Genomic DNA, 24,781 nt, shown 5'->3' on the forward strand with positions numbered 1-24,781 from the left:
ACAGAATCAAACCCCACCAGGGTGGACTCAATATCTATGGGAAGTCTAGAATTTTCCTTGAAAACAGCTCAGGGTTATGGGTAAGTCACTAAGTCACAGACAGACTCAACAGGCTTTTGGTGCGTGCCTGAATCTTATTCTGGTCCATGGGCTTGGGGAAAGCCCTAGGGATGACTTCACGTAGCCTTCTGGCTATGCTGCAAGAGTGGTCATATAAATGGCTGGTAGCTGGCCTAGCTTAAACCCTAGAGATTGTTTTCATGCAGCACTGGGCCTGACCTTCTCCAACAAGTCTATGGACTAACTGACAGAGATCGGAGCCCAGGCTGGTTAAGTCAAGGTTATAATACTGAATTCCTCCACCCATCTATGAGGATCCTCATAGTTACTTTGGGAAGGCCCTTAATTATAGCCCTAAGCTCAGCTTTTGTCCATGAGGTGCAGGCACTTTAGGGTGGATTAGCAGCATCCTCAGAAGACAGAATTGTGAAAGGGATAGTTTTAATGGGTTATGGTTGAAGAGGTTTCAGTGACAGAAAGAAGGACGTCAGACAAAGGGGAGGATAAGGAGGCAAAGGGTATGGAAAGAGGTGAGACAATGCAGGTAGGAGGGAACCTTGGCTAGCACCAAGAAAGAGGCCTCTGACACTGTATTTTTATCCATCTTTAGTTGTTTATTCACTTCAATCAGTCTGGAAACAATATTCTGTAAGGAGGCAATTTGAGAATCCTGAACACATTTAGAAACCTCCAGATAGCAATGAAAACAACTATCCCACTTGGACTATTTAATTTTGTAGCCATGGTCTAACTTAGTTGGGACAAAGACAAGCCTCAAAGGATGAAATGTTCCCCCACAACAGCCATCAGAGCGCTAAGTTACCCTTCTAGTAACTATGACCCATGTAGGCAGAAACAGGCATGAGGAAGGACCATTACTTCTTAATATAAAATTGGCCAGGGTTCCTGAAAGAGGGCTACCCTTAGAACATTTAGATGACTGGGATCTCACTACCAGATTAAGAACAAAAGAGGAGGGATCCCTGGGTGGCGCAGCAGTTTGGCGCCTGCCTTTGGTCCAGGGTGTGATCCTGGAGACCTGGGATCGAATCCCACATCGGGCTCCCAGGTGCGTGGAGCCTGCTTCTCCCTCTGCCTGTGTCTCTGCCTATCTCTCTCTCTCTCTCTCTCTCTCTCTCTCTCTCTGTGACTATCATAAATAAATAAGAAAATTAAAAAAAAAAAAAAAAAAAAAGAACAAAAGAGGATTGACATGTTCTGAGAGTTCAACCAAAAGAAGGGACTTGATAACTGAGACTCACCAAACCAAGAGTTATGTCACCTCGTGGAAGCAAAGAGCACAAAGGGCTCAAATGTGGGTACTTTGCTCCTCAGTGGCTGGCTCCTTCAGATCCCACTCCTGACACCATGTAACGTAAACCTAGAAGAAAAGAGGTAAACTGAGGTAAGGCCAAGTTACCAGACACTGAGTTTACACAGGAATTGCAGATGAACTGCAATTTGGGACGACAAGCAAACTGCAGTGAGCTACAAAGGAGTCCACTCAAGGTCTAGGGCAGGTTGCTTTCGTGGGCAGAGTACAAAAGGGAAAATTCAGGAAAAATGTCATGCAGTAAGTTCACTGGCTTTAGGATAAGGAGAGATTCTTGACAGGTGCTCACTAGTTGTAGAGTAAGTTCTGATCTTCTGTAAATCAAGGATTTGTGGAAAATCAGTCTCAGTCTTTAGGTTTAATTTTCCTAAAAACACATGCATGAGATTCTCCACGTCGTTTCCTTTGGTTCATTATAGATTAAAATCATTGCGCATTTCAAATCTAGACCCTCCTGATCTTTCCCTACCACCACCGATCACTTCACTTCCGGCTGCCGCTTCCACCTGCTTAACTCGAGATGACTGCTGCTGTCCCTGGAACAGAGGACAATCAACAATCCTGCAGTGAAGTAGCATTCCCAAGTAGTACACCGTCTAGAAGAATGGAGAATAATCATGCCCCTCCTATGCAGTGCACTATGTGGTCCCAGGGCCCTCAGCAGTGTCCAGCACAAGAGCTATTGAGTGAACACACACTCCACAACAGGACACAGGCCAAAAAGCTTCACCTTCCCGTGGAAGGACGCCACTCCAAAGGAACAGATTCCGTTCACACAACAATCCACTTTATTTCCAACTATGTGAAGCCATGCACTATTTAACACTATTTTTGGTGACATGATGACAAAGCAGTTAAGTTAAACCCGACATTAACACTTGCAAAAACAAAACAAAGTGCTCAATCAAGGACAGAAGGAGAAAGAAAATACAATAAGCTTACACAACAGGAAAGAGACTATGTTTAAGGTCTAAACAATTCAAACACAGGACTCCACATCTAAACACAGAAGACACACAGTGACCTGGTTCTGAGGCCAACTCTGCCGTCTCCTAGCTGTGTAACCAGGGCTCCAACACCGACAAACTAGATGGGGCCTCCCGAGGGGCTGCTGTGAAGACAGAATGACACAGGCGAGGTGGCCAGCACAGGACCCGCTGCAGGCCTCCTCCTCCGCCTTCTGGGACTGCAACACGCTTACACACTGCCCTGCTGCTTGGCAGGGACCAGCAAATCCAGTTCCTCTCAACAGTTCTCCCTTTATATAAGGAAAAATAACCTAGAGTTGGTGACATTATGAATGAGCTAGAGTTCTGTTTGTCACTTTTCATGTTTAGCAATCCAACTAGTTCAAAGAGAAAGTTACAAGGAACTACCAAATTTGTAGGTTTGAGAAATACAACTATCCATTTGTTTTAAATTTTGGTGTGCTGAAGCCTCATCTGAAGGTTTCCTTTACCTAAAAAGGTAAGTATATCAAAATATGAACACGTCATCAGGCAAAAGAATATCCAAAAATATAAAAAGAATACAGCAGTTCAGGTCCCTTGTAGGACTAACAATTTTAACTGGGTCTACAATTCTACATTTGGGCTGATATGCAAAATTCCATGATTACATGAATGAATGTTTTGCTTTTATTTATAGAAGATACCTCACAATCCTATTTATGAATTTCTCGCCCAAACAAAAAAATTTCATGGAGAAAAATTTTTAGTTTTTCAATTTTCCACTGTAACAAAATTCCCAATTTTATTTTTTATTTATTTTTTAAAGATTTCATTTATTTGTTCATGAGAGACACATAGAGAGAGGCAGAGACCCAGGCAGAGGGAGAAGCAGGCTCCATGCAGGGAGCCCGATGTGGGACTTGATCCCGGGACTCTGGGATCACGCCCCGAGCCAAAGGCAGACGCTCAATCACTGAGCCACCAGGCATCCCCAAAATTCCCAATTTTAAAACACTTATTAATCCATAGGCACACTTGGGTGGCTCAGTTGTTTAAGCATCCAACTCCTGAAATCAGCTCGGGTCATCTCAAGTTCATGAGTTCAAATCCCGGGTTGGGCTCCACGAAGGGCATGGAGCATACTTAAAAACAGTAAAAACAAAACAAAAAAAATCCACCACAACACTTAGCCTATAGAGTAATATAATTTCAAACTGGGCCACTTTTTTTTTTAAGATTTTTTTTTTTTAAGATTTTATTTATTTATTTATTCATGAGTTGACAGAGAGAGAGGCAGAGACACAGGGAGAGGGAGAAGCAGGCTCCATGCAGGGAGCCTGATGTGGGACTCAATCCCAGGTCTCCAGGATCACGCCCTGGGCTGAAGGCGGTGCTAAACCACTGAGCCACCCCGGCTGCCCAGACTGGGCCACTTCTAAAAGACAAAAGAGTAAGCTGGAGAATATCGTCATCCTTCACATAACCGAAATTTTTATACATTATCTATCTTAAGTCAAAAGTTCTCAATGTCTTCCCATAAAATGACTGAATAACCAAAAAAAAAGGAGGGATAAACAATGTAAGTTTGTCTTTGCACTGAAGAACAAGTTCCATGAGGGAAGGGACTTACCTACTTGCTCAATGCAGCAATCCCTAGACCTAGACCTAGCACAGGACTCGGCAGGACACAGCAGCCAAGCAGTCTTTGCTTTACTCACTCACTGCTGTGAAGTAACAGCCCACCCAGGTGCTGCCTGCGCACAACTCCACACGTACCTTAGTCTCTCCCATGGAGTTTCTTAAGACACAGAGGAAGTTAGGGCTGCTTACGAGATCTAACTGCCACTAGACAACAGCAGACCATCTCTTCAGAAACTTGCTAGAGACTAAGCCCTCGGTTTTCCGGAAGAAAATAAAAAACTTATTTCCTTTCTTTAACCAAACATTCTATTTTTACTTGAGGCAAAGTGGCTCTTCATTGCTATAACTCCAATTTCCTCTTCCAGTCTCCTTTCTCTGCAATTCGTTAGTATATGACTAAACAAGGCTAACATTTCAAAATTTTCCTTACTCCAGTATTTAAAGGTCTTCTCACTCCGTAGGGTCTTCCCGCTTCACCTTGTTTAAATATCACAACGGAGGTGCCTGGGTGGCTCAGTCAGTGTCCGACTCTTGATTTCACCTCAGGTTATGATCTCAGGATTGTGAGATTGAGTCCTACATCGGGATCCACGCTCAGCATGGAATCTGCTTAAGATTGTCTCCCTCTCCTTCTGCCCCTCCCAGACTCTGCTCTAAATAAATAAATAAATAAATAAATAAATAAATAAATAAATAAATAAAATCTTTTAAAAACTCACCACCACCCAAGTCCCTACTCCTTCTCTACTTTTCTTCTCAAAAGCACCCATCATCTAACTTGTTTATCTGTCTCCCACTACAGAAATATGTTTTGTTCAGTGCAATACCCAGTACTTAGAACTCTGTCTAGCCAATAGAGAGGCTCACGAAGGAATGAATACAAAGCATTAAAAGCTATTTCCTGGGCAGCCCGGGGTGGCTCAGCAGTTTGGCGCCTCCCTTCGGCCCAGGGCGTGATCCTGCAGACCCGGGATCGAGTCCCACATCAGGCTCCCTGCATGGAGCCTGCTTCTCCCTCTGCCTGTGTCTCTGCCTCTCTCTCTCTGTCTCTCATTAATAAATATAATCTTTAAAAAATAAATAAATAAAAGCTATTTTCCTACACATGCAATTTTTATTTTAAAAATTTTATTTGGCAGAAAGAGAGTGCGCATGCGCACACATACACAAGCAGGGGGAGCGGCAGGCAGAGAGAAAGAGCAAGAAGCCTGACATGGGGCTCGACCCCAGAGTCCTGGGATTATGACCTGAGCCAGAGGCAGATGCCCAACTCACTGAGCCACCCAGGTGCCCCCACACAATGTTTTAAAGTGTAATATTTACAAATGTATTCTTATAGCCTTGGTACATAAATGTCTGAGGTGTAACGCTGATTCTTTGTACCACAAAACTATTTACTAGAACTCATCTCGTCTTGTTTAAAACAGGCTTTCTGGATAATATTAAAATGCACACTACCTTAAAAAAAGTCATGAACCCAGAATAGAAGCACATCTAGTTTTAATAGCTGGCAGAGTATACTTGTAGAAGGAAATTTAAGGCTACACAGTGAGTGGTCAAGATAAGAAGTAGAGACCACAAAGTGCTCTCTTATAGTTTTCTCACTACAGAAACACACTACACCTCTCCTGCTATTAAGTACTCGTGAAATTTAAAATTAAAATGGCAAAGAAAGCAGCTCTGCCTTCTCTAAAGCGCGCAGGGTAGAAAACCAAAGGCTGTCAAATGAAAACAAATCTACGTCACCACAAAGCTACTTCTTAAAAAATTTCCGGGCAGCCTGGGTGGCTCAGCAGTTTAGCGCCGCCTTCAGCCCAGGGTGTTATCCTGGAGACCCGTGATCGAGTCCTGCGTTGGGCTCCCTGCACAGAGTCTGCTTCTCCCTCTGCCTGTGTCTCTCATGAATAAGTAAGTAAAATCTTTAAAATTCTTCACTGCCCATTGATAAGGGTCTCGGAAGGGGTAACGACAAATCCCCACCTGCTGTCTGGGAAGGCAACTACTTGCTAAACCAGGAGTGATCATGCAAAGTAAGCCAAGACCGGATGACAGTGACTTCCTCTGAGCAACCTGCTCTTGCCCCTTGTAAAACCTCTCAGTGGAGGACTGGCGAAGCTATGTAATCACCAACCTTTCGCTGTGGATGCCTGAACACATTTCCCAGTTCAAGTAAGCATGTCTTAGGTAGCAATTCCAGACCGAACTCCCCATAAGCTCCTCACTGCTGCCTCATCATTCACCCCAGGGGCCATCACTCCCAGCACTACTCCCAGCACTACAGGGTTCTGCCCATTTCACAGAGCTGACAGGGGGAGGCCTTCAGGAATGTGATCACCCTCCCACCCACAGACACTATATATTACTGTTGCAAAACAAACCAAACAAATTTAAGTTCTCTGGCAAAATTCTTGGCAATACAACCTAAGTTCATGAAAAACAGTTTCAAAACGTTTTACAACTGTGGACAATGAAAATTAAAAAAAAAAAAAAAAAAAACCAAAAACCTAAAAGTAAGTATTCTGAACTCTATTGTACCATTTATACGTTCACCTCTGTAGTCCCCTCTTCCTGAAACTAAAAGACTATCAACTGCTCAAGAGGAGAAAAATGCTGAAGACTTCCGTCCCACTGAGGCTGGTGGGAACTGCAGATGCAGGAAGCTGCTCCCAGCACCAGGGGCCGCTGAGACCCCGACAGGCGAGCGGAAACACCATCCTGAGAGACTCAAGTACAAAATCACACACTGTAATGACACACACACCCCGACTCCATGGACTTCACCTCTGCAGAATCATGAGCTACCTCACACAGGTACGCTCAAAAATACCACAGGAGACTCTGGTCCTCTAAACGGCCAATCCTCGAAATTCAAAAACGCCTGTATACTCGGAGGACAACAATCCCAAAGCAAAAGTAAACTTTCCAGAGTTCAGTCTACCGGCGTCATCAAAACAAAAACGACTCCATCAGCTCTTGCAAAGAATCCAATCTCTCCAATCGCTATACCTGTTTGGAAAAATAATGCGAAATTCACGAATGCGTTTAATGTTTCACCGCACGGACGTACAAACAACCGCAGGTAGCGTCGACCACGATCACCGGCACAGCAGGACAAAGGCTACAATACAAGCGCGTGGGTCAGAGCAGGTATTTCACACAGCGGGATGCTGTGGTAACTAACTACCGGTTTACACAACTAAGGAATCTGAGAACGATTACTCTCATCATACCAGAAGGAGTCTTAAGATCACTGCTGAAACGACTCCAAGTAATCTTCCCACTTTATCGCACAAGTCCCTTCTGTCACCGTAACCCTACAAGAAATCCAATTTTGCCAACAAAGTATTTCTCTTGACCAGAAGGGTCTTCTCCTCCACGGAGCGTCTGAAACCCCGCACTAGGATCCTTGACCTCAAAAGATGAAAGAAAAAAAAAAAAATGTCCTTATCCAGAAACAAGGGAAAAAGCAGCAAATGGAAACCCTCCAGGCGCCAGGGCTCCTTCTCCTCGGCGGCCTCCCTCGCGCACACCGGGGGCCCGGCCAGCCCAGACCAAGGCCCGCTCCGCTGTGCGAGCGCCGAGCGGCCGCTAAGGGCCCCCGCGTCCGAGCTGGCGGGGACCCCTCCCCGGGGCCCGAGCCGGGCTCCCACGACCGCGTCCCCGCCCCGCGGCCCCCAGGCGCCGGGCCGGGCCGGGCCGGGCCGGGCGGGAGCAGCGAGCACGTGCGCACGGCGAGCCGCGTCCCCGCGCCGGGTCAGCGCCCGGGGTCCCCCGCCCCGCGCGCTCCGCAGAGGCGGCCCGGGCGGACGGCGGCTCCGCGGCCCGGCAAGGCGCGCCGCCCTGGACGCCGCGGGCCCGAGCTCAGGCCGCGCACGGACCGTGCCGAGCCCTCCCGGCCCCGAAGGGCGGCTTCCCCGCGCCCCGAAAACAAAGGGGCCCCGCGGCCGGCGCTGCCCTCGGGGCCGCGGCGGGGGCGGGGGCGCGGGCGGCCGCCCGGGAACAAAGCGCCTCCTGACCTTCAGCGCCGCAGCGGGGCGGGGGTCAGCCGCGCCGCCCGCTCCCCCCGCCGCCCCGGGCCCGCCGCCCCGCCGCCCCGCCCCTGCCGCCGCGGCCTGCCCCCCCCGCCGCCCCGGGCCCGCCCCCGCCCCCGCCGCCCCGGCCCTCGGCGGCCGCGGCCCCTCGCCGGCAGCCCCAGCGCGCCATTACCCAGCCGAGCGCCTCGCGTCCGCTCCTCACGCCTCCTGCGGCTGCGGCAGTGGCGGCGGCGGTGGCCTCGCTCGCTCCAGGGGCTGCGCCGCCGTGGCCGCCAACAACACCGCCTCCCATTGGCCGAGCCCCCTGGCCCCGCCCTGCACAAGCAAGACGGCCTGCGATTGGGCGGACTCGGCGCAAGTCAACTACGCTTCGGCGCCGCCGGCGACGGCCCATCAGAGGCCGCGACAGGAGGGGTGGGGCGTCGCGCTGCGTCGCGCTCAGACCCGCGAGCTGTATGTAAATAAGGCGTGTGACGTGTACGGCGGCGCGCGCCCGCGTTCCTTCCGCCTCCTTAAGGGGCCGGGGCGCGCGGGGGACACGTGGACGGCACCTGCCGCGCCCGCCGTGCGGCTCCAGCTGCGCGCCCGCCCCGCAGACCCCCGCGGCCCCACCGTCCACGCCGCCGCCCCCCGGGCCGCCCGGCCTCAGCGCCCGCCGCCCCTCTCCCCGCGCGCGCCCCCCCAGCGCCGTCCGCGTCTGTACAGGAGCACCGGGGCCGGGCCGCACCTCTGCGCAGTCGGGCGCCCTCGACACCGGGGCCCCCGGCTGGGCCGCCTCCCCGCGCTGCTGGGCGGCCGCTGGGCCCAGGGCACCGCGTTCCCCCGGTCACTGGGAAGGCCGGCGGCGAGGGGGACCCGCCAGGCGCGGAGAGCGCAGCAGAAATCACGGCCTTGTGGTCGGCTTGTGGTCGGCGGCCTCCCAGCCCGCTGCCGCCTGGTCTCGGGGCTGCCCCCCCCCGCCCCCGGGGACGGCCCTTCCTCGCCCCGTCCAGCTGCAGCCCCTCCCGCTCGCCCCCAGACCCGTCTCCATCTGCACACGGCCTGCCCATGCCACCAGGTTAGGGCGGCTGCAGGGGCCTCATGTTAACTCCACGACAGCTGCGCAGGTACGGGGGGCTGGGGCTGAGTCTCTTGGGGCTGGCACCCGCCCCTGTGCACACTCAGTCATCCTGGCCAGCAGGCTGGGCAGGGGACCCAGAAGTAAAAGGGCAGGTTCCTGGCCCAGAGCCCCGACCTTCCCAATTCTAGCTGGGTGGCCTCGACAGCCTGTGCTGCAGTTTCTCCACCTTCAGTCATGGGCACTTGTCATACCCCCTTCACAGGGCTGGTGGGGAGTTGGAACAACACTGGCCAGTAGCTTGGTGCTGGTGTCCACTGCTCTGATGCCCCCACCCCGGGGCTAGAGGAGGGGACTGAGTACCTGAGGCTACCTGAGGCTCTCCTAAGGAGACTGTCCTATGAGTGGCTTAGCCTGAATCCTGCTCCAGAGGACATCTGGGCCCTGCAGGCCGTGGTGTTCAGAGTGACCGGGAGCAGCCACCCCCTGAGGGGCCAGAGACCTAGCTCCTGGGCCCAGTGGTGGTCCAGACACTGCGTGGAGACAGCAGGCCAGGCGTGGGCACCATGACTATATTTTGTCCCGTTATAGCCATAAATGTATTTACTAAGATGACGTGTTAAGTCACAGCAAATGTATTTTTTTGTTGAAGAGAACTAAGGTACGAGAATGAATGTCTCCTGTGGTTTGTGGGGCAGCCACTACAAAGTACCCTGAACTGGTGGCTTAATCACAGGAAAGTTCTTTCTCCCAGCTTTGGACAGTAGAAGTCTGAAACCCAGGTGCGGGCAGGGCCGTGCTCCCTCCAGAGGCTCTAGGGTGTGGATCCCTCCTGCCACTTCCAGGTCCTGGGGGCTCTGAGTGTCTCTGGGCTGGTGGCCAGGTCCCTCCTGTCTCTGCCTGTCCTGCATGGCCTCTTGTGTCTGTGTCTCTCCTTATAGACATCAGCCGGGTGGTGCTTCTGGCCCACTCCTGTGCGAACACATCGTGACCTAAGCACACCTGCAAAGACCCTACTTCCAAATATGGTGGGTTGTGGAGTTCTGGCTAGACAAGAATTGCGGGGGGGGGGGGGGGGGATACTATTCAACTTAGTACAATGTCTGTTCTGGAACCAGCATTCCCCTGTGCCCACTGTCTACCTGTCAGGAAGTGGTCCCTGTGGGATGGTCTCCCTCTGCTTCCAAGGGGGGGGCAGCTGCTCCTGGCCTGGAGTTTCTGGAGCCTCCACTCCATGTCAGGGCTGAGGGACTGAGTCCTGCCATTGCCCAGCTCCACGCAGGGCTCTCCCCTCCCCTTCCAGTCCCCAGGGACCTGGGGTGGGACACCCAGTCCCACTGCCTGCCGTGGAACAGTGGGCTCCCTCTCTCACCACATAGGCTTTACACACTGGCTCCCAGCACCTGCGACTCTGTGTCTGAAGGTACCACCCTGCCTGGACCATAAGCTTTGAGGATCCACCAAGAGGCTTCCCAAGAGCCCCACATGAAGGTGTGTTCCATGTCACACCCATGCCCAGAAGGGAGGGCCAGGCCCCCCATCTCCTCCCTCAAGACATTTTCATTCTGAACAGTCTCCTTGCCGCCATCCCAGGCCCTCAGACAGACAGACACTCAAGCTTTGCTGACCCCAGAGCCTTGTGCGGATGCCTCCTAGTTACCGAGTGGACACAGTCCTTTCTGATTATCTCCCATGCAGCAGAAGCACCAGCAAATTATCTGCTCCGGGCTGGGTTCCTTCTTAGCCAGGACAGTCCCTACTCATCACCAGCTAAGGCCCCCCTCATGGCCTTGCTTTGAGGCCACAGCCAGTTCTCCTGCCCAGGGGTCCCTAGGGTGGCTTCCCACCCCCACCCTCCACACTGTCTACCTGCACCCTGGCAACCTCTGACCACACCACTCTTCCACCCAGCATACTTCCAAAGCTCCCTACTGCCCTCCAGTGAACTTAGAACTGAGGCAGTGGGGTGGGCATCAGTTCATTTCAAAGTCCCCAAGTGATGCTAAGTGCAACCAAGATTGAGAAGGGCTGGGACCAGAACGTCTAGTGAAGGGGCCCTGAGGCCGCACCTCATGGGTTTCCCAGCATCTCCCAGCGCCCTCACTTTGCCCCTGCCCAGCTCTGAGCTCATGCACACCTGGCAATGGCTCCTTTGCACAGGTCCTCCGTGCCCTCCAGACATGAGAAACTCAGAGGATTGACCTCCAACACCCCTGCTCCACGCCCTTTCTGCTCCTCTCATCCTTGACCTCATTGGCCTTGGCCCAGAGATGTCCCGGGTAGACATCTGGCCCCCAAACCCAGAGGAGGAGACAGAGACACCAGCTGGATAACTGCCCCCAGTCCCAACCTCAGACCTGGCTGGAGCACAGCCAGCTTGGCTCTGGAGGGGACCTGCCCCTCGTTGCTCAGGGGTGCTGCTCAGTGAATAACCCCTGGAGCTGGCAGGAGGGAGGGTGCACCAGGCCTCAGGGGCACCCCGACGTCCATCCACACAGGGTGGTGGCCCCAGGCTACCTTGCAATAAAAGGGACATGGAGACACGGGGAATGAAAGGCCCTCCTAGGGTGTGGATATTAGATGGTGTCCACAGACCACCCAGTGCGGAGCATATGCATAAGCCTCAGACCCTCGGAAGGAAGGAGTCCAGGAGACAGTCTCCAAAGCCTCACAGGCCCTCTGGGACAGCCTTACAGGGATGCTCAGTCTCTGTACTAGTAATTTTCTGCATGGTTTCATTTTTAAGCTAATCTCTGATAGTTCTGTAATGAAAACACCAAATATTTCACTTTGGGAGAAGCAGGAAGACAAGTCTGGCTCCCAAAGCTGGAAAGACATTTCATGCACAGACTTTTCACAGGTGAATTAATATTATACATTTGAAAACCACTTCCACTCCATCTTGTTCCAGAAGGTTCTCTGGCAGCTTGTGGGGCATCGAGGACACTCCTCCTTGAGGGGATGTATTGGGGGGGCACGACTCCACCAGAGGCCACAGCCCAGCCCGCAATTCACCCCCTAGGCCCCCCCCCAACCCCGGCACTCGGAGCAGCGGGGACGGAGGCCAGCCTCCCAAGGTGCACCTGTTCCTGCAGCAGCAGACAGGGCTCGCGTCCTCCACGGAAGATGAGATGATTTCCTGGCGGCAGGCTTTAAGGGACACATGGGCATGAAACATTTCACACAGAAAAGTGGAGGATGGTGTGGGAAGAGAGGCCACCACTCAGCAGTGATCCTGGCCGCTGACCCACAGCCTCCTGCCACTGTCTCCCCTTAGGGACCCTGGTGGACACAACTGCCATGATCACAGCGACAACTAACAGAAGCTCCTACCAGACCCAGTGCGCATGCCGATTGCCCAGCTGTTCTCAGGGCCAGTTTGTTCAAACCCAACAAGGCTCCTGTGGCCTGTGGTGGTGTTTCTCGTCTCTGCCGTTCAGGTCTGCCTCCTGCGCCCCATCCATCCCCCCGCACCAGAGCCCCCGGACAGCCCAGCAGCCCGGGCACTCCTCCTGAACAGTCGGGTTGCTCCCCGGCGGCACTCCTGCCCGCACTGCGGTAATGCCCTTGAACAGGAAGTGACACAGAGAGCCTTGCTCCTCCTGGGGTGGGGGTGGGGGGACCAGTGCACAGGTATCTGCCCACCCCCGCCCAGATCCGGCTCTCATGCTTGTCCCCTCCCTGGGCAATGCGGAGACCCAGTGCCAGAGAAGGAGGGGGGACAGGCTGAACCTGGCATTGTAAGGTGACACGCCCATCTCCCCTGGCCCCTGTGCCCTACGAGCCACCTGCAAGGTGACATGGTGGCATGGTGAGAATAGCTGCTCCCACCAACTGTCACCCCGGGGGCCTCAGCAGCCGCTGGCAGGCCTGGCCTGGATCAGGTGCCGCACTCGGGTTGCAGACGGAGGCGGTCTGCTCCTGGTGTCCCATCGCTTCTGTGAGCTGGCACCGTGCATGAAGTGCAGCCTCCCCTCCCGCTGGAGCCGCTGAGCCGCCTGGGTACAGCTCCCTGCCCCAGAGAAGTAACTAAGTCTGCAGAGTAAAAGCCGACACAAAGTCCACCGCCAGGGGTAGCGGATTATTTCTTGGCTTTTTTTGCTTCTGAGAATAAGTATAAATGCCCACATTTCAATTAATCCTGGTTTTCAATACTCGAGTTGTCCCAGATGCGGCCAGTGGAAGTTCCTGAGGCTGTTTTACTATTTTGCAGTAGAGATTCCCGAAAAGCTGAGGTGGCACAAGGCCCGTGCACCCTTCCTGGGGCCCCCTGATGGTGTCCTCTTGCCTGGCCAGAGCACAGAGCAGCCCCGGGGGAATAGCTCTGGTGCCATGTGTGTGGCCACTCTGTCAAGGGTGCAGGTCTATGCAGCACCACCGTGGCCGAGCACCGCCCCCCAATCTGGTCAGCCCCTCCTCTGCCCTCTGTTCCCATAGATCTGTGTGTCCAGGGCAGCCCCGGTGGCGCAGCGGTTTGGCGCCGCCTGCAGCCTGGGGCGTGATCCTGGAGACCCTGGATCGAGTCGCACGTCGGGCTCCCTGCATGGAGCCTGCTTCTCCCTCTGCCCGTGTCTCTGCCTCTCATTTTCTCTCTGTGTCTCTCTCTCTATAAATAAATAAAATCTTTGAAAAAAAAAAAAAAGATCTGTGTGTCCAGAATGTCACCCAAGTGCAACCATATGGTATTTCCACTCGGCAGGATGCCCTTCTGATATATCCAGTTTTTGTGTTTCACTAGTTTGTCCCTCTTCTGACATGACTCCATCAGCCTTCAAAAGCTTCCCTTTGAGGACAGATGGCTCAGGGTCTCCTTGTGCTTCTGCCCTGGACCTGGGGTGGGCCGTTTCTTCCAGGAGCCTCGAATCAGGCTCTGTAAGGGCTCCCAGCAGCCGAGTTTGTCCCTTGTCTACACAGCCAGAAAATCTCGACTGTTTAAAAGTAGATTATTGGGGCACCTGGGTAGCTCAGTGGGTGAAGCATCTGCCTTTGGCTCAAGTCAGGATTCCAGGGTCCTGGGATTGAATCCCACATCGGGCTCCCTGCTCAGCTTCTTCCTCTCCCACTGCCCCTGCTTGTGTTCTCTCTCAAATAAAATCTTGAAAAAGAAAAGGTCGAATGTCAGTTCATATTGTTTTTTCTATTTTGTATTTGGGAATATAGTGATTTTCCTTCTTTCCTTTTGCACTCGAGTTTTTTTCTCTTGCATCAAAACCTGGGTTGCTGACATCAATATTGTATTTGCTTATTAGCAGAGGCCACCACGGTGTTGCCAGTCCCTTGCGCTGCTCTGGAACCTTGCCACTGCATCACTGAAAGTTGCTGTGCCCTCCCGTGGAGCACGGTGGGCGTCTCGGACTGCCTGCAAACTTGAGAGGATGGTGGTGGTCATGCTGTGGGACCTCTGAGGTTACATCCAAAAAGGCACATGGCTCTTCTCGTGGACACGCACCTCCAGAGCTGAGGCCGCCTGTGGGAGACCCTGGCCCAACACCACCAGGCGGAGCCCCACTTACCCAGAGGCACTGGAGAGGGCAGTAAAGTGATAGTTGTTTGCAGCCACCAAGTGTTGGGATGATCTGTCGTATAGCAGTAGGGAACCGGAATGAGTTCATTTCACTGTATTTTGGGGCCTTGTTTTCTTATTGGTTTAACTGCTTGTACGTGGAATGTTTAGAAGTCTGAGAAGCATGCTGTCTCAACACCAAAACGCCCTCCCCACTCCCCACCTCGGTTCATAACCACCTGCTCCCCATGCCTTCGGTGCTCCTGAGTTGCACCAGGCACCTGGGGAGAGTCAACTGCTCCATCAGTTCTGGGAAGCAATGCTGCAGTGAGCGGGTATCTCCTGGAGTTTCCTACAAGCGGGGTCACAGGGGCAAGGGCTGAGGATGCCTACGACCTGGTGTTGCCCACCCTCTCCCGCATCCCGGAAGGGCTGCCAGTGACACTCAGCGTTTCCTGACCTGACAGCCCAGCACTGGCGCCTCTGTCCTGTCTAACAGGGTCTAACCTGGGTCTAACCTGGCGCCCTGCTTCTGCAGGGCTCAAGGGTGCTGGTTCTGCTGCACCCTCGTTAGGCCAGTTAGGCTCTCCAGTGTTGGGGCACACTGCATGCGAGGTCCTGGTGACAAACAGCTGCCCTGCTGAGTGTGCTGGGACTTCCCCCCTTATCTGGGCCGGCAGCTGTGCAGACCTGGAGCAGGGGCCAGGGCCCACCCTGCTGAGCCAGCCCTTTACCACCCCTGGAGTGTGGAGCTGCTGGAGGAGACGCTGAGCTGTGTTTACTCATCAGAACCAGAGGGGCCCAGTGAGCAGCCTTTGTGTGGGGTGTCCGCGGGCTCACTAGTTTGAGCCTGTCTTTTTCCTACTTAAATACCTCCAAATGCACCCACACACCAGAGATTAGCTGATAGCCATCTGCATCGGGGAGAGATTTCTCGGCTGGCTGAAGCAGCTCAACTGAGCCGAGCGCCTAAGTCGGGACCTGCTGAGCCAGCAGCCGGGAGCGGGTTCCGCACAAGCGCTGAACGTGCAGCGCGCCGGCACACAGCACACCCGGCCTCACTGTTGGGAAACATTTATTACTGAAGTCTCAAGCTGATGACGGCGTGGCTTCCGTGAACGCAATCCCCAGTGTGGGAGCCGAGGACCACTGTAAACACGATCGGGCGTCGTCACTAAGGACGTAGACAGGAAGTCAGCAGGCCACCAATGGCTTGGTTTAGACACTCGGTCCCCTGCCCTTTCATTTGAGGCTTCCGTTTTGAGCCATTTGCAAATACTCCTTGTGGCGCTTCTCCTGAGCTTCATAGAGCTTCTTCACCTTCTTGGCTTGCCCTTTGCTCAGCTCTTTGCCATCCACGTCGTGTGTGGGCAGACCCTGAGAACAGGGAGAGCACGGGGTTAGCAGGGTGCACCTGATGCCCCACTCGGAGCCCAGGGGCACATGGATTCAGCCCCTGGAGCCGCCTGGGCACGTCCTCACCACACGTTCCACACTAGTGCACTGATTCAGCAGCACCTCTCCCAGCCACTGGGAAGACAGTGGCTGGTCTGGAGGCACCCTCTCGCCTGGGAGCCAGGGCCAGTGTTCCCTCAGGACCAAAGGGGCTCAGTTTTCATGGGAAGGTGGTGAATACATATCAGAACCAGTAAGGAGAGCCTGAGGGTCTAGAGGCAAAGTGTCTGTGAATGCCGGGACGAGGAGCTCTGGGGACAGTGCCCACGGCTCCCTGACCACACCAAGGCCAGCTCGTGAAGGGGACCTGCTCTCTGATCCAGGCCACGATGGGGCTCGGCTGCCGCGAAGGAGGGAGGCTGCCTTGGGTGCTCGGGGCTGCAGGCACGGACCCTGAACGGCGCCTCCCCCAAACTGCACCCCAGACAGAAAGGCTGCTCACTCAAGGCTGGAAGCCCTATTACTCCCAATTTAAAGGTCTGACAAGAGAAAAGAGGGTCTTACGTTTTCATCAAACTTGGAGTATTTGTCGCTTTCTGACAAGAACATCTCACTGGGTGGGATCTTCATCTTGGCCAGCTTCGCTGCCTGGAATGCAGAGCCCTGCTCGCTGCAGCCCAGCCCACCGGGGAAGGCATGAGCACGCGTCACCCCAGCCCAGCCCTGGGACTCAGAGGGACACAGAAGTCGGGCAGGGTAAGGCTCAGGCAGAGGGAGTCGAAGGAGGGACAAGTCCACCCCGGGCGTCGAGCTTGCTCTACAGGGGGGAGGGTTGTCCGAAGGAGTCTGTGACACTGCCTGGAGCCTGTGGCTGCCAAGGGGCGGCTCTCCCAGCCAGACCTCTCCCTCACCAGGGCCTCCCGGCCTCCCTATGCTCAGGTGCCATGTGGGGGTGCGTGGGGAGGCCAGGAGGATGCTGTGGTGGGCGCAGGTGGAGCAGGGAGGACCAGAGAGCTGGGGCACAGGGTCAGAGTAGGCACTCCCACCAGGGGAGCCCGGGCCCCACGTACACCGCGTGTGTTACCTCTTGCTCCTGTTTTATCCTGGCGGCCTCCTCCTTCTTCTTCCTCTTCTCCTCTTCAACCTACGGGAGCAGCAGGAGCCCCGTGAGCCAGATCTGCCCAGGGCCTCTGGGGGCAGGAAAAGGAACAAAGCAAGGCTGGCTGGCCCCCCGGTACCTGGACTCTGACCCAGCCACCCTGTGGACAGCTCTGGATATGTGGCGAGCCCAGCTGTGGGGGGGTCTGTCTGGTGAGCAGAGACAGCATCACCAGGGCCTAGAGGGGGCGGGAGTTAGCAGGTGCCAGGACATGGGGCCTGGGCCAACCGCCAGCCTGGGAGTGGGGGCAGGGCAGGGACCCTCAGCCCGGGTGTTGGGTGGCACCCGTGAGGGGAAGTGCGGACTCAGCTGTGCCACAGACAGGAAAATGCCCTTGTAGGCATCTTGGGTTTCAGGGCTTCCTAGTCAGCAAGGCTGTCGGGTGGGCAGCTGGGCACAGGCAAGTGTGAGGCTGGAGAGAACCTGGGGGTACCGGGCAGGGAACTGTGGGACTGGGTAAGGGCAGTGCAGGGCCAGCAGTGGGAAGTAGAGCAAGGGTCCCCACAAGCAGGGGCCACAGGCTCGGGAGAAGCAACCAGTGGAGCAGAGGAGGCCGGGAACAGGCAGAGGTGAGGGTGGCATGGGCTGGGCGGGACTTTCTCTGTGAGGACACAGTGTCTGTCCCCTGGTGGGAATGGCCATGCAGGGAGGCTGCAGTCCTGGTGCTCGTTCAGGCACTGCTGACTGGATGGGCCCCACTCAGGGGAGACAGGAGCAAGGCAAAGAGGGCCATGGCCAGCGGCCGCTGTGAAAACCAGCAGGCAAGGCCCGTGGCGGGCAGGGCTGCCTCTTGGCACCCTCATCAGAGCCCCGTGTGCCTTTATGCTCTGCATGCACTTGCTCGGGGAGGAGAGTGGTAAGCTGAGGCATTTGCTTCTTCCCCAACCCAGGGGCAGGGGTGGGCAGAGCCAGCCCCATGTCACCTCTAGGGCCGGGTCACCTGCTGCGCTGCCCTAGGTGAGAGCCCAGCCCCAGGGACAGGACGCTAAGCTGGGTGAGCAAATGGGGCAGAAATGGGAGGTGCAGTAGGGGGTCCCCGGCTCCCAGGAATGCCCAGCTGTCACCACCAGCTGTCCAGAACATGCCTTGCACTCGCCTTACAAACCGTGCTCCCACGTCACCCGCACCTCCTGCCGGTGCTCCTCATGCACCCAGGCCCCTGGCACCAGCCCCACACTTCCTGGGTGGACGAAGGGCTGCCTGGCAGGTCCTCCCTCAGGGACAAAGGACACAGCACTTCTGAAGAGCAAGGCGCGACCAAACTCGTCAGCTGCACGGTTTACAGAAAGGGACTTGTTCTCCCTTAAACTCGGGGGGTAGCTTTTTAAAAAGAGGACCCTTCCTTAGAAGGTAGATCCTTCTTCTGCTACTGCACCGCCCAGTGGCCCAAGTCCCATGAGGTCCTCTGGTGACAATTCTAGAGTTGGGACCTCACGAGAGAGCTCTGGCAGGGCAAGCACACAGCGCCAGCAGTCTCCCGTGCCCGCGCGGCTGCTCCAGCACACTCACTCGTCTCTTCTCCTCTCTCTCCCTCAGCAGGGCCTCTCTGTCTCCCAGCTTCACCACAGTTGGCAGCCCTGAAAAGCCAGGTGGTTGGTGAGATGAGGCCCAGCCCCAAGCCTGCCTGCACAGACCTTGGGCCTCTGCTGCTCACGGGGCTTCCATGTTAAATGTACCGTGGGGAGGCCTCACCACTCCCAACACAAGGCCCAGAAGTCATCAAAGGGGACATGCCGCCTGAGTATTTAAAATCTAAAAATTTCCTGTGCAGCTGAAACCCCCACAAAGTCCAGACACCATGGGCCTGGCTGACAGTCCTGCAGGCCATCTGCTGAGTGACAGATCACAGGGAAGGGTGGCCAGTGGCCATAGGAGGGCACACAGGAGGTGTCCTCAACAGCCAGAGCATCAAACCTCCAAGGGCCCCCCGCCTCCCACGGGGTCACGGGGGCGCCACCCTGGGCCTCCTCATCACATAAAAGCCCATCATCCTCTGACCCTGGCCTGGGATTCTTTCAAAACCAGCCTCTGACCCCAGCGTCCTTCCCACATCCCTGCCCACCGTGCCCGAAGCTCCTTACAATGGCCCCAGAAGGGATTAGAAGGACCCACCTTCGTGATCTTCAAGCCGCACCCCAAGCTCGGGCAAGATGTCATCCCGCAGAGCATCACTGAGCTGCAGAACCTCAGGGACTGTGGACAAAGACAGAAGTTCAGTTTGACCAGATGCACAAATGCGCACCTTCCCCAGCGCCCTGCAGGGAGTTGAAGCCCAGGCACTGACGACTCTGCTGCCATGAGTATGGAGCAGCCCCCACAGATGGCCAGGGTTTACACAGCGCCTGAGGACCCTGCTCAGTGGCAGGTGTGGTCTGGAGATGCTCCTGGACTGCTCCTGAGAGTCAGAGCAGGAGAAGCCAGGGCCGCACAAAACCAGGTGGGCAGCTTGTCCAGGGAAACCAGGTTTCACTCCTAGAAAAGAGGCTCAGAAACCATCCCAAGCGCCCTGGTCAACTGGGAAGGTGTCCAGCCCCCACAGCCCTGGCCTGGTGAGCCAGAAGAGCAGCCGCGTTCCACACTCCAGGACCCAGGGGCCCAAGGCCACACATGCTCTTAGGTCACCCAGAAGTCCTGCAGAGGCTCCCTGCGTTCTTCATGTCATCCTTAGGCATGCCTGGCCCAGGGCAACGCTCAGCTAGGTCAAATACATCGGCGGCACAGCACCAGCTGTCAGGAAACCTGCTCGGATGCTCCACGCTCCCTCATCCCCTCGCCTTGTGAACCGTGCTCCTGAGTCCACACACACCTCCCATCCTCCCAACATCCTCAGGGCGAAGCAGCTAGGCCCAGGACCCACGGTTCCAAGTAGCTATTGGCAAGAGCCAGAAATGGGTCTGGAGGCTGGGGTGAGCCCCACAGCTGTCAGCTTCTCTCACTGATGCACAAGGCCCAGCTGAGGGACAAGGAAGGGCCAGAGGCCTGGGGACAGGGGTCCGCACTGCCCTTTGGTAATGCTGCCTCTCACTGCTCTCAGCCAGGCTCGGCCCACCCCAGGCGTGGGCTAGAGCAAGCAAGAAAGATGACACACACCAGCGGACAGAGTGGGTAGGGATGAAGAGACCATCAGTGTGGCCTCTGGGCCTGAACAGGATGGTCCCTGCAGGTTCAGACGTTCTTAAACCTCTGGGTCAGTCTGTGGGTCCCAAAGGCAGAGCGAATGACCATGGACTTGCTCCCTCCCAGGCACCACAGATGGCGGCAGATCCAGCAGCACCTAGTTGAGGCCGGTCAAGGCCAGGGGCTCTCAGGGAGCCTGTACCGAACCTGCAACAGCAATCACAGAGTGTGCCCCAGCCAACCTCATGGCCATCCTGTTCCCAGGAGGCTCAGGGACGACATGGCAGGGGGAGCCCGTCTGTTTGCCTCTGAAAACGAAGAGCACAGGAGGGCCTCACCCAGAAACTCTACAGGGGAATCTGGCCTCAGTGAAGGAAACTCAGTGGTTCATGTCTGTGGAATGGGGACATGTCACCATCCCTGAGGGCAGCGACAAGCGTGATAAGATGCCACGTGTGGGAGCAGGCTGTGCGCGGCTCTGCTCACAGGGTCTGGCGGCATCGGGACGAGGCATTCTGTATGTGGCTGTCTATCAAAGCCAGGTCTCAGACTCACAGCTCCCAGAAGGCTGCCTGCCCCACCGTGTGGCCTGCTAAGTCCCCAGCCCATGCCCTACATGCACTTGGGGAAATTGGCGTAGAAGCTGGGCTGTCACAGGGCACGTGACAGCAATCCATCTCAGAAAGCTTTAATAGCAACAAATCCTGTAACATCAGGTGACAAGAGTGCTGGCACCCTGCCTGCCTTATCGTACGGTGGACACACTGTGGCCAGCATCCTTAGCCCTCCCTCAGGCACCAGCCTGCACTCCAGGCCCAATCCCAAGTGGCTCTGCACACCTTGGCCATGCCCCTGTGAGGAACATCTATGCCAGAAACCAAACACCCCCCTGACTCCTGCCCAAGCCTCTGCTGTACCACATCCGTCTCTGCAGCACTGGCCATGGCCCATGGGAACACTCACTGTCCTCCCCAGCTCCCCCAGCCTTCCCAGCATGGCTGATGGGACGACACCCTTTATGCTTGCTCCCTGCCCTTACCCTGCCCGCAGCCCCATGGGGAGGGCTGCCCCTGGGGAAGGCTACACCTGGGGCAGGAGCTGGAGCAAGCTACCCAGAAGTGGAAAGGAAGCAAGCCAGGGCCCAGCATCACCACCATCAGCCGACTGTTGGCACCCCGAGAGGTGGAAGGACGCCCAGGCCCACACTGTCCCCTGGGTCTGGGTTCCGCAAAGCTGAGGACAGTGGCCATCACCACCATGCCGAGACCTGCCCTGTCCACATAACTCAGAATTCCCCCCCAGACTGTCTTTCCAAACCGTTTGATTACTTTGGGGGCACACCTACTACTCTACTATCTTCTAAGTCACATATTGACCGGGTCCAGTTGCAGAGGAAGGAACTCCCACAGTCCCATGACAAGACAAATGACCCAATGAGACACGGGCACAGGGCCTGAAGAGACACCTCTCCAGAACAGATGCACACGTGACCATGAAGCCCAGGGTAAGGGGCTCAACATCATGTGTCATGAGGGAAACACACACCAAAGCTCTGCTGAGATGCCACTGCCAACCCCAAGGTTGGCTGGAATGAAAATAATCATTTTTGTTCAGCCAGGAGACAGCAAGTATTGGTGAGCGCGTGGAGAGATCGGAGCTCTCTGGCACAGCTGGCAGGCAGGGGAAACGGGGCCGCTGCTGTAGAACACAGCTCGGTGGTTCTTCAAAGTCACACATACAGCTGCCATACTACCCCCAAGATTCCCCTCCAAGGGACATCCCCAGCCCCTGAAAATGAGGCTCAACCAGACACTTGTGCACCTGTGTTCAGAGCAGCACTATTCCCGACAGCCACAACGTGGAAACAGCCTAACGGGCACCCAAAATGTGTTGTGTGCATGCAAGGGACCGGTATTCTGCCCTGACAAGGAGTGGAGTGCCGGCTGCGCTGCAGGAAAGCATTCTGTAAAGTGACAGAAGCCAGAGACGAGGGGCACATACTGCTCGGCTGCATGGACATGGGGTGTCTGGACCAGGTTGATCTACGGGTGCAGAAGGCAGGCTGCTGGGTGCTGGGCGCAGGGCCAGGGGTCATGGCTGTTCCTGTGACCTGCGGTTGCACAGCACCGTAAACGTACTAAATGCCAACTGCCTCGTTCACTTTAACAACAGATAGTTGTCAGTTATGTCAATCTCACCTCAACGGGCTCTTTTTTTGAAAAAAAGAAAAAACTCCAGTTGGATATTTTTGAGGAATTCCATAAAGCATTCTCAAGCATACGGAAAAACACAGATCTCGGCAGCTAATACAACCTTAAGAGAGGAACAGAGACGGGGGCTGCCTCTGGGGTGGCGGGGAGAAGGAGACCCAGAGCGTGGACACCACCACGGCCGGGGATGGGGAGGAGACCCCTTCGCTGACTGCAATGCCGATGGGGGCACTGGCAGGCTCTGGGGTGTGTCTACCCAGGGAAGATCCAGGTCTGCAGCTCTGGCTGTGGAGCCTAGGACTGAGGAGAACCCCGGATGGAGCAGGGGTGTCACTCGGGGAGGGAAGAGGCGCTGACAGACGTGGGGCTGTGACCTGCAGAGCAGAGGCCACCCCGAGCAGCAGGGTAATGCAGGGGAACCGCTGCCAAGGGTGAGACCACCACTGGCACAGCCACCACTGCTGGCGCGGCTCTCCCAGGGAAGGAAGCAGCTATGCAGCCACCACGTGCCCAGAAGAGGAAGATGGGCTTCCCTGCGTGTGGTCCCTGGGGGCACCCCTGGCCACAGGTGCCAGGCACCAGGACCTCGTGGACCTATTGACTCCAAGAGGATCTGACTGTAGCAGGTTCTAGGAAAAGAGGGTCTCCATTGTGGCAATCTGCTAACGAGCATAAGCTCAGCTACATTTTGTGTGAACTCGCAGTGGAGACACCCCATCAGCTTTTCCTTCAGAGGCTGCACCTGCCTGGCCAGTGCTTGTCCTCGCCTGGCTCAGAGTCCTCGGAGCTCGAGCACTCAGAGGAGTGGTGCAAAGGGAGGGAGCGAGTCCTCCAGGGCCACTGCTGGCAGGGCCAGACACAGGAGTGAACAGGCTGGGCACTGCACAGGGAGCCCCATCAGCTCCCCAAAGGGAGGCTCAGCAGAGGATGCCCAAGGCCACAGGAATCTGCCCATAGACAAGAGAATCAGCAAAATGCAACCTGCACACACAGTGGAATATCACCCAGTCCTTACAGAGGAAGGACATTCTAACACCTGCCACAACATGGATAGACGTTAGTCATACCGAGTGAAAGAAGCCAATGACAAGAGGACAAACACTGCACGATTCTATGTGTATGAGGTCTATGGGGATCAAATTCATACAGAGAGTGGACAGTGGTCACAGGGCCAGGGGAGGGACGGGGTCAGTGTCCCCTGGGGACAGAGAGTGGATGGTGGTCACAGGGGAGGAGGGACAGGGATCAGTGTCTCCTGGAGGTCAGCGTCTCCTGGGGGACAGAGTCTCAGTTGGGACGATGCACAGTCCTGGATGGAGACGAACAGTGGGGAGAGCCGCACAACAGGAATGCGCTTCAGACCGAGCTATGCTCTTGCTCATAACCAAAACAATACATTTCATGTTACAAACATCTTAACAAAAATGAAACAAATGAAGGGGGAATGACGTTCTGGGCACGCCTGAGTCCCTGCCCTTCTAGCTTCTTCCCAATTTCCCCAGCCTCTCCTGGTCAGCCGCCCCAGCCCACACCAGGGCTGAGCTCTGGCCAACACGACTGTGGGCATCCTGGACCACATCTTCCTCATCTGTGAGGTAAGCACTGGGCATCTGGGAAACTGAAGGCAAGGACCCCAGAGCCTCCCCTGAGCCTCTCGTTCTGTCCATCCTGCTCCCCGGGAACAGCACGAAACAGCACTGTCAGATCCAGGCTCCTCCCGGAGGGGCCATGGCCTTGGGGTTCCCTGCCCTCTTGCTCTGTCCTCCCTGCAACTGGCGCAGCTCCCTCTGGAGGTTCCCTGCAGAACCTCTGCCTGCTCCACCCTCAGGACACCCCACCTGGACCCACTCTGCAGGGATGGTAGCCAGACTAGCGCGCCAGGGGTGCTTTCCTGTCACAGAGAGGCCTGGGGAGGGAGCGCAGCACAGCAGGTGACAGGTAGCATTTGCAGCAAGTGACTCCTGCACAACCCTCCCTGGCAAGGCTTGAATCCCTGCCCTTTGCTTTCTGCTTTGAGAAATGCTGTGCCCCAAAGGGGGCGGCGTGCGCGGGAAGAGGGCCGCAGAGCAGGCCTGGCACGTTCTCGGTTCAGCATGCCCATTGGCACACAGACGGCTCAGGGTAAGATGTGCGCCCCTGCCTGATGGCGCCTGGAGCTCTGTCTCACAGTCGGCAGTGACACAGCATGCTCCAAGTCCCCAAGGACAAAAGACGGCAACCGACCTCGGAAATATCGGCAATGCCAGCTGGCTAGGCACGGTGAGGTGGCCCCAGGGGAGGCCCCTTGGGTGCCAGGCAGCTGTTTCCCGCCACACTGGTGCA

At 55.7% G+C, this 24,781-nt stretch overlaps 2 protein-coding genes and 1 long non-coding RNA gene across 9 annotated transcripts in view; 1 reads left to right on the forward strand and 2 right to left on the reverse strand.

Moving 5' to 3' along the window:
* Positions 1–8,327, reverse strand: part of NAP1L4 (nucleosome assembly protein 1 like 4) — a 42,176-nt gene extending 33,849 nt beyond the window's left edge. For 2 of the 4 annotated variants that reach the window (XM_038563600.1, XM_038563603.1), the window contains exons 1-2: positions 8,191–8,327; positions 1,323–1,441 (exon numbers count right to left, since the gene is read on the reverse strand). The gene's annotated coding sequence lies outside the window, so the exon portion shown is untranslated. Of the gene's footprint in view, positions 1–1,322; positions 1,442–2,417; positions 2,652–7,214; positions 7,361–8,190 lie in introns of those variants that run through there. The other 2 variants (XM_038563601.1, XM_038563602.1) reach the window with 2 other exon arrangements.
* A 652-nt stretch (positions 8,328–8,979) lies between these two features.
* On the forward strand, positions 8,980–13,610 carry LOC102155128. Of its 2 annotated transcripts, XR_005373528.1 has the most exons (5): positions 8,980–9,124; positions 9,830–9,920; positions 10,017–10,103; positions 10,455–10,566; positions 12,353–13,610. It is a non-coding gene; the product is annotated as an uncharacterized LOC102155128 (long non-coding RNA). The 2 variants fall into 2 exon arrangements; XR_005373527.1 differs by lacking the exon at positions 9,830–9,920.
* A 2,026-nt stretch (positions 13,611–15,636) lies between these two features.
* Positions 15,637–24,781, reverse strand: part of CARS1 (cysteinyl-tRNA synthetase 1) — a 48,063-nt gene continuing 38,918 nt past the window's right edge. For all 3 annotated transcript variants that reach the window (XM_038563604.1, XM_038563605.1, XM_038563606.1), the window contains 5 exons: positions 19,245–19,325; positions 18,642–18,709; positions 17,058–17,117; positions 16,538–16,621; positions 15,637–15,955 (listed from right to left, as the gene is read on the reverse strand). In XM_038563604.1, coding sequence (XP_038419532.1) covers positions 15,821–15,955; positions 16,538–16,621; positions 17,058–17,117; positions 18,642–18,709; positions 19,245–19,325 — 428 coding nt within the window. In that variant the 3' untranslated portion in view covers positions 15,637–15,820. The remainder of the gene's footprint in view (positions 15,956–16,537; positions 16,622–17,057; positions 17,118–18,641; positions 18,710–19,244; positions 19,326–24,781) is intronic.

Source organism: Canis lupus, chromosome 18, assembly GCF_011100685.1.
Source record: "Canis lupus familiaris isolate Mischka breed German Shepherd chromosome 18, alternate assembly UU_Cfam_GSD_1.0, whole genome shotgun sequence".
In the NCBI taxonomy this organism is placed as follows: Eukaryota; Metazoa; Chordata; class Mammalia; order Carnivora; family Canidae; genus Canis; species Canis lupus.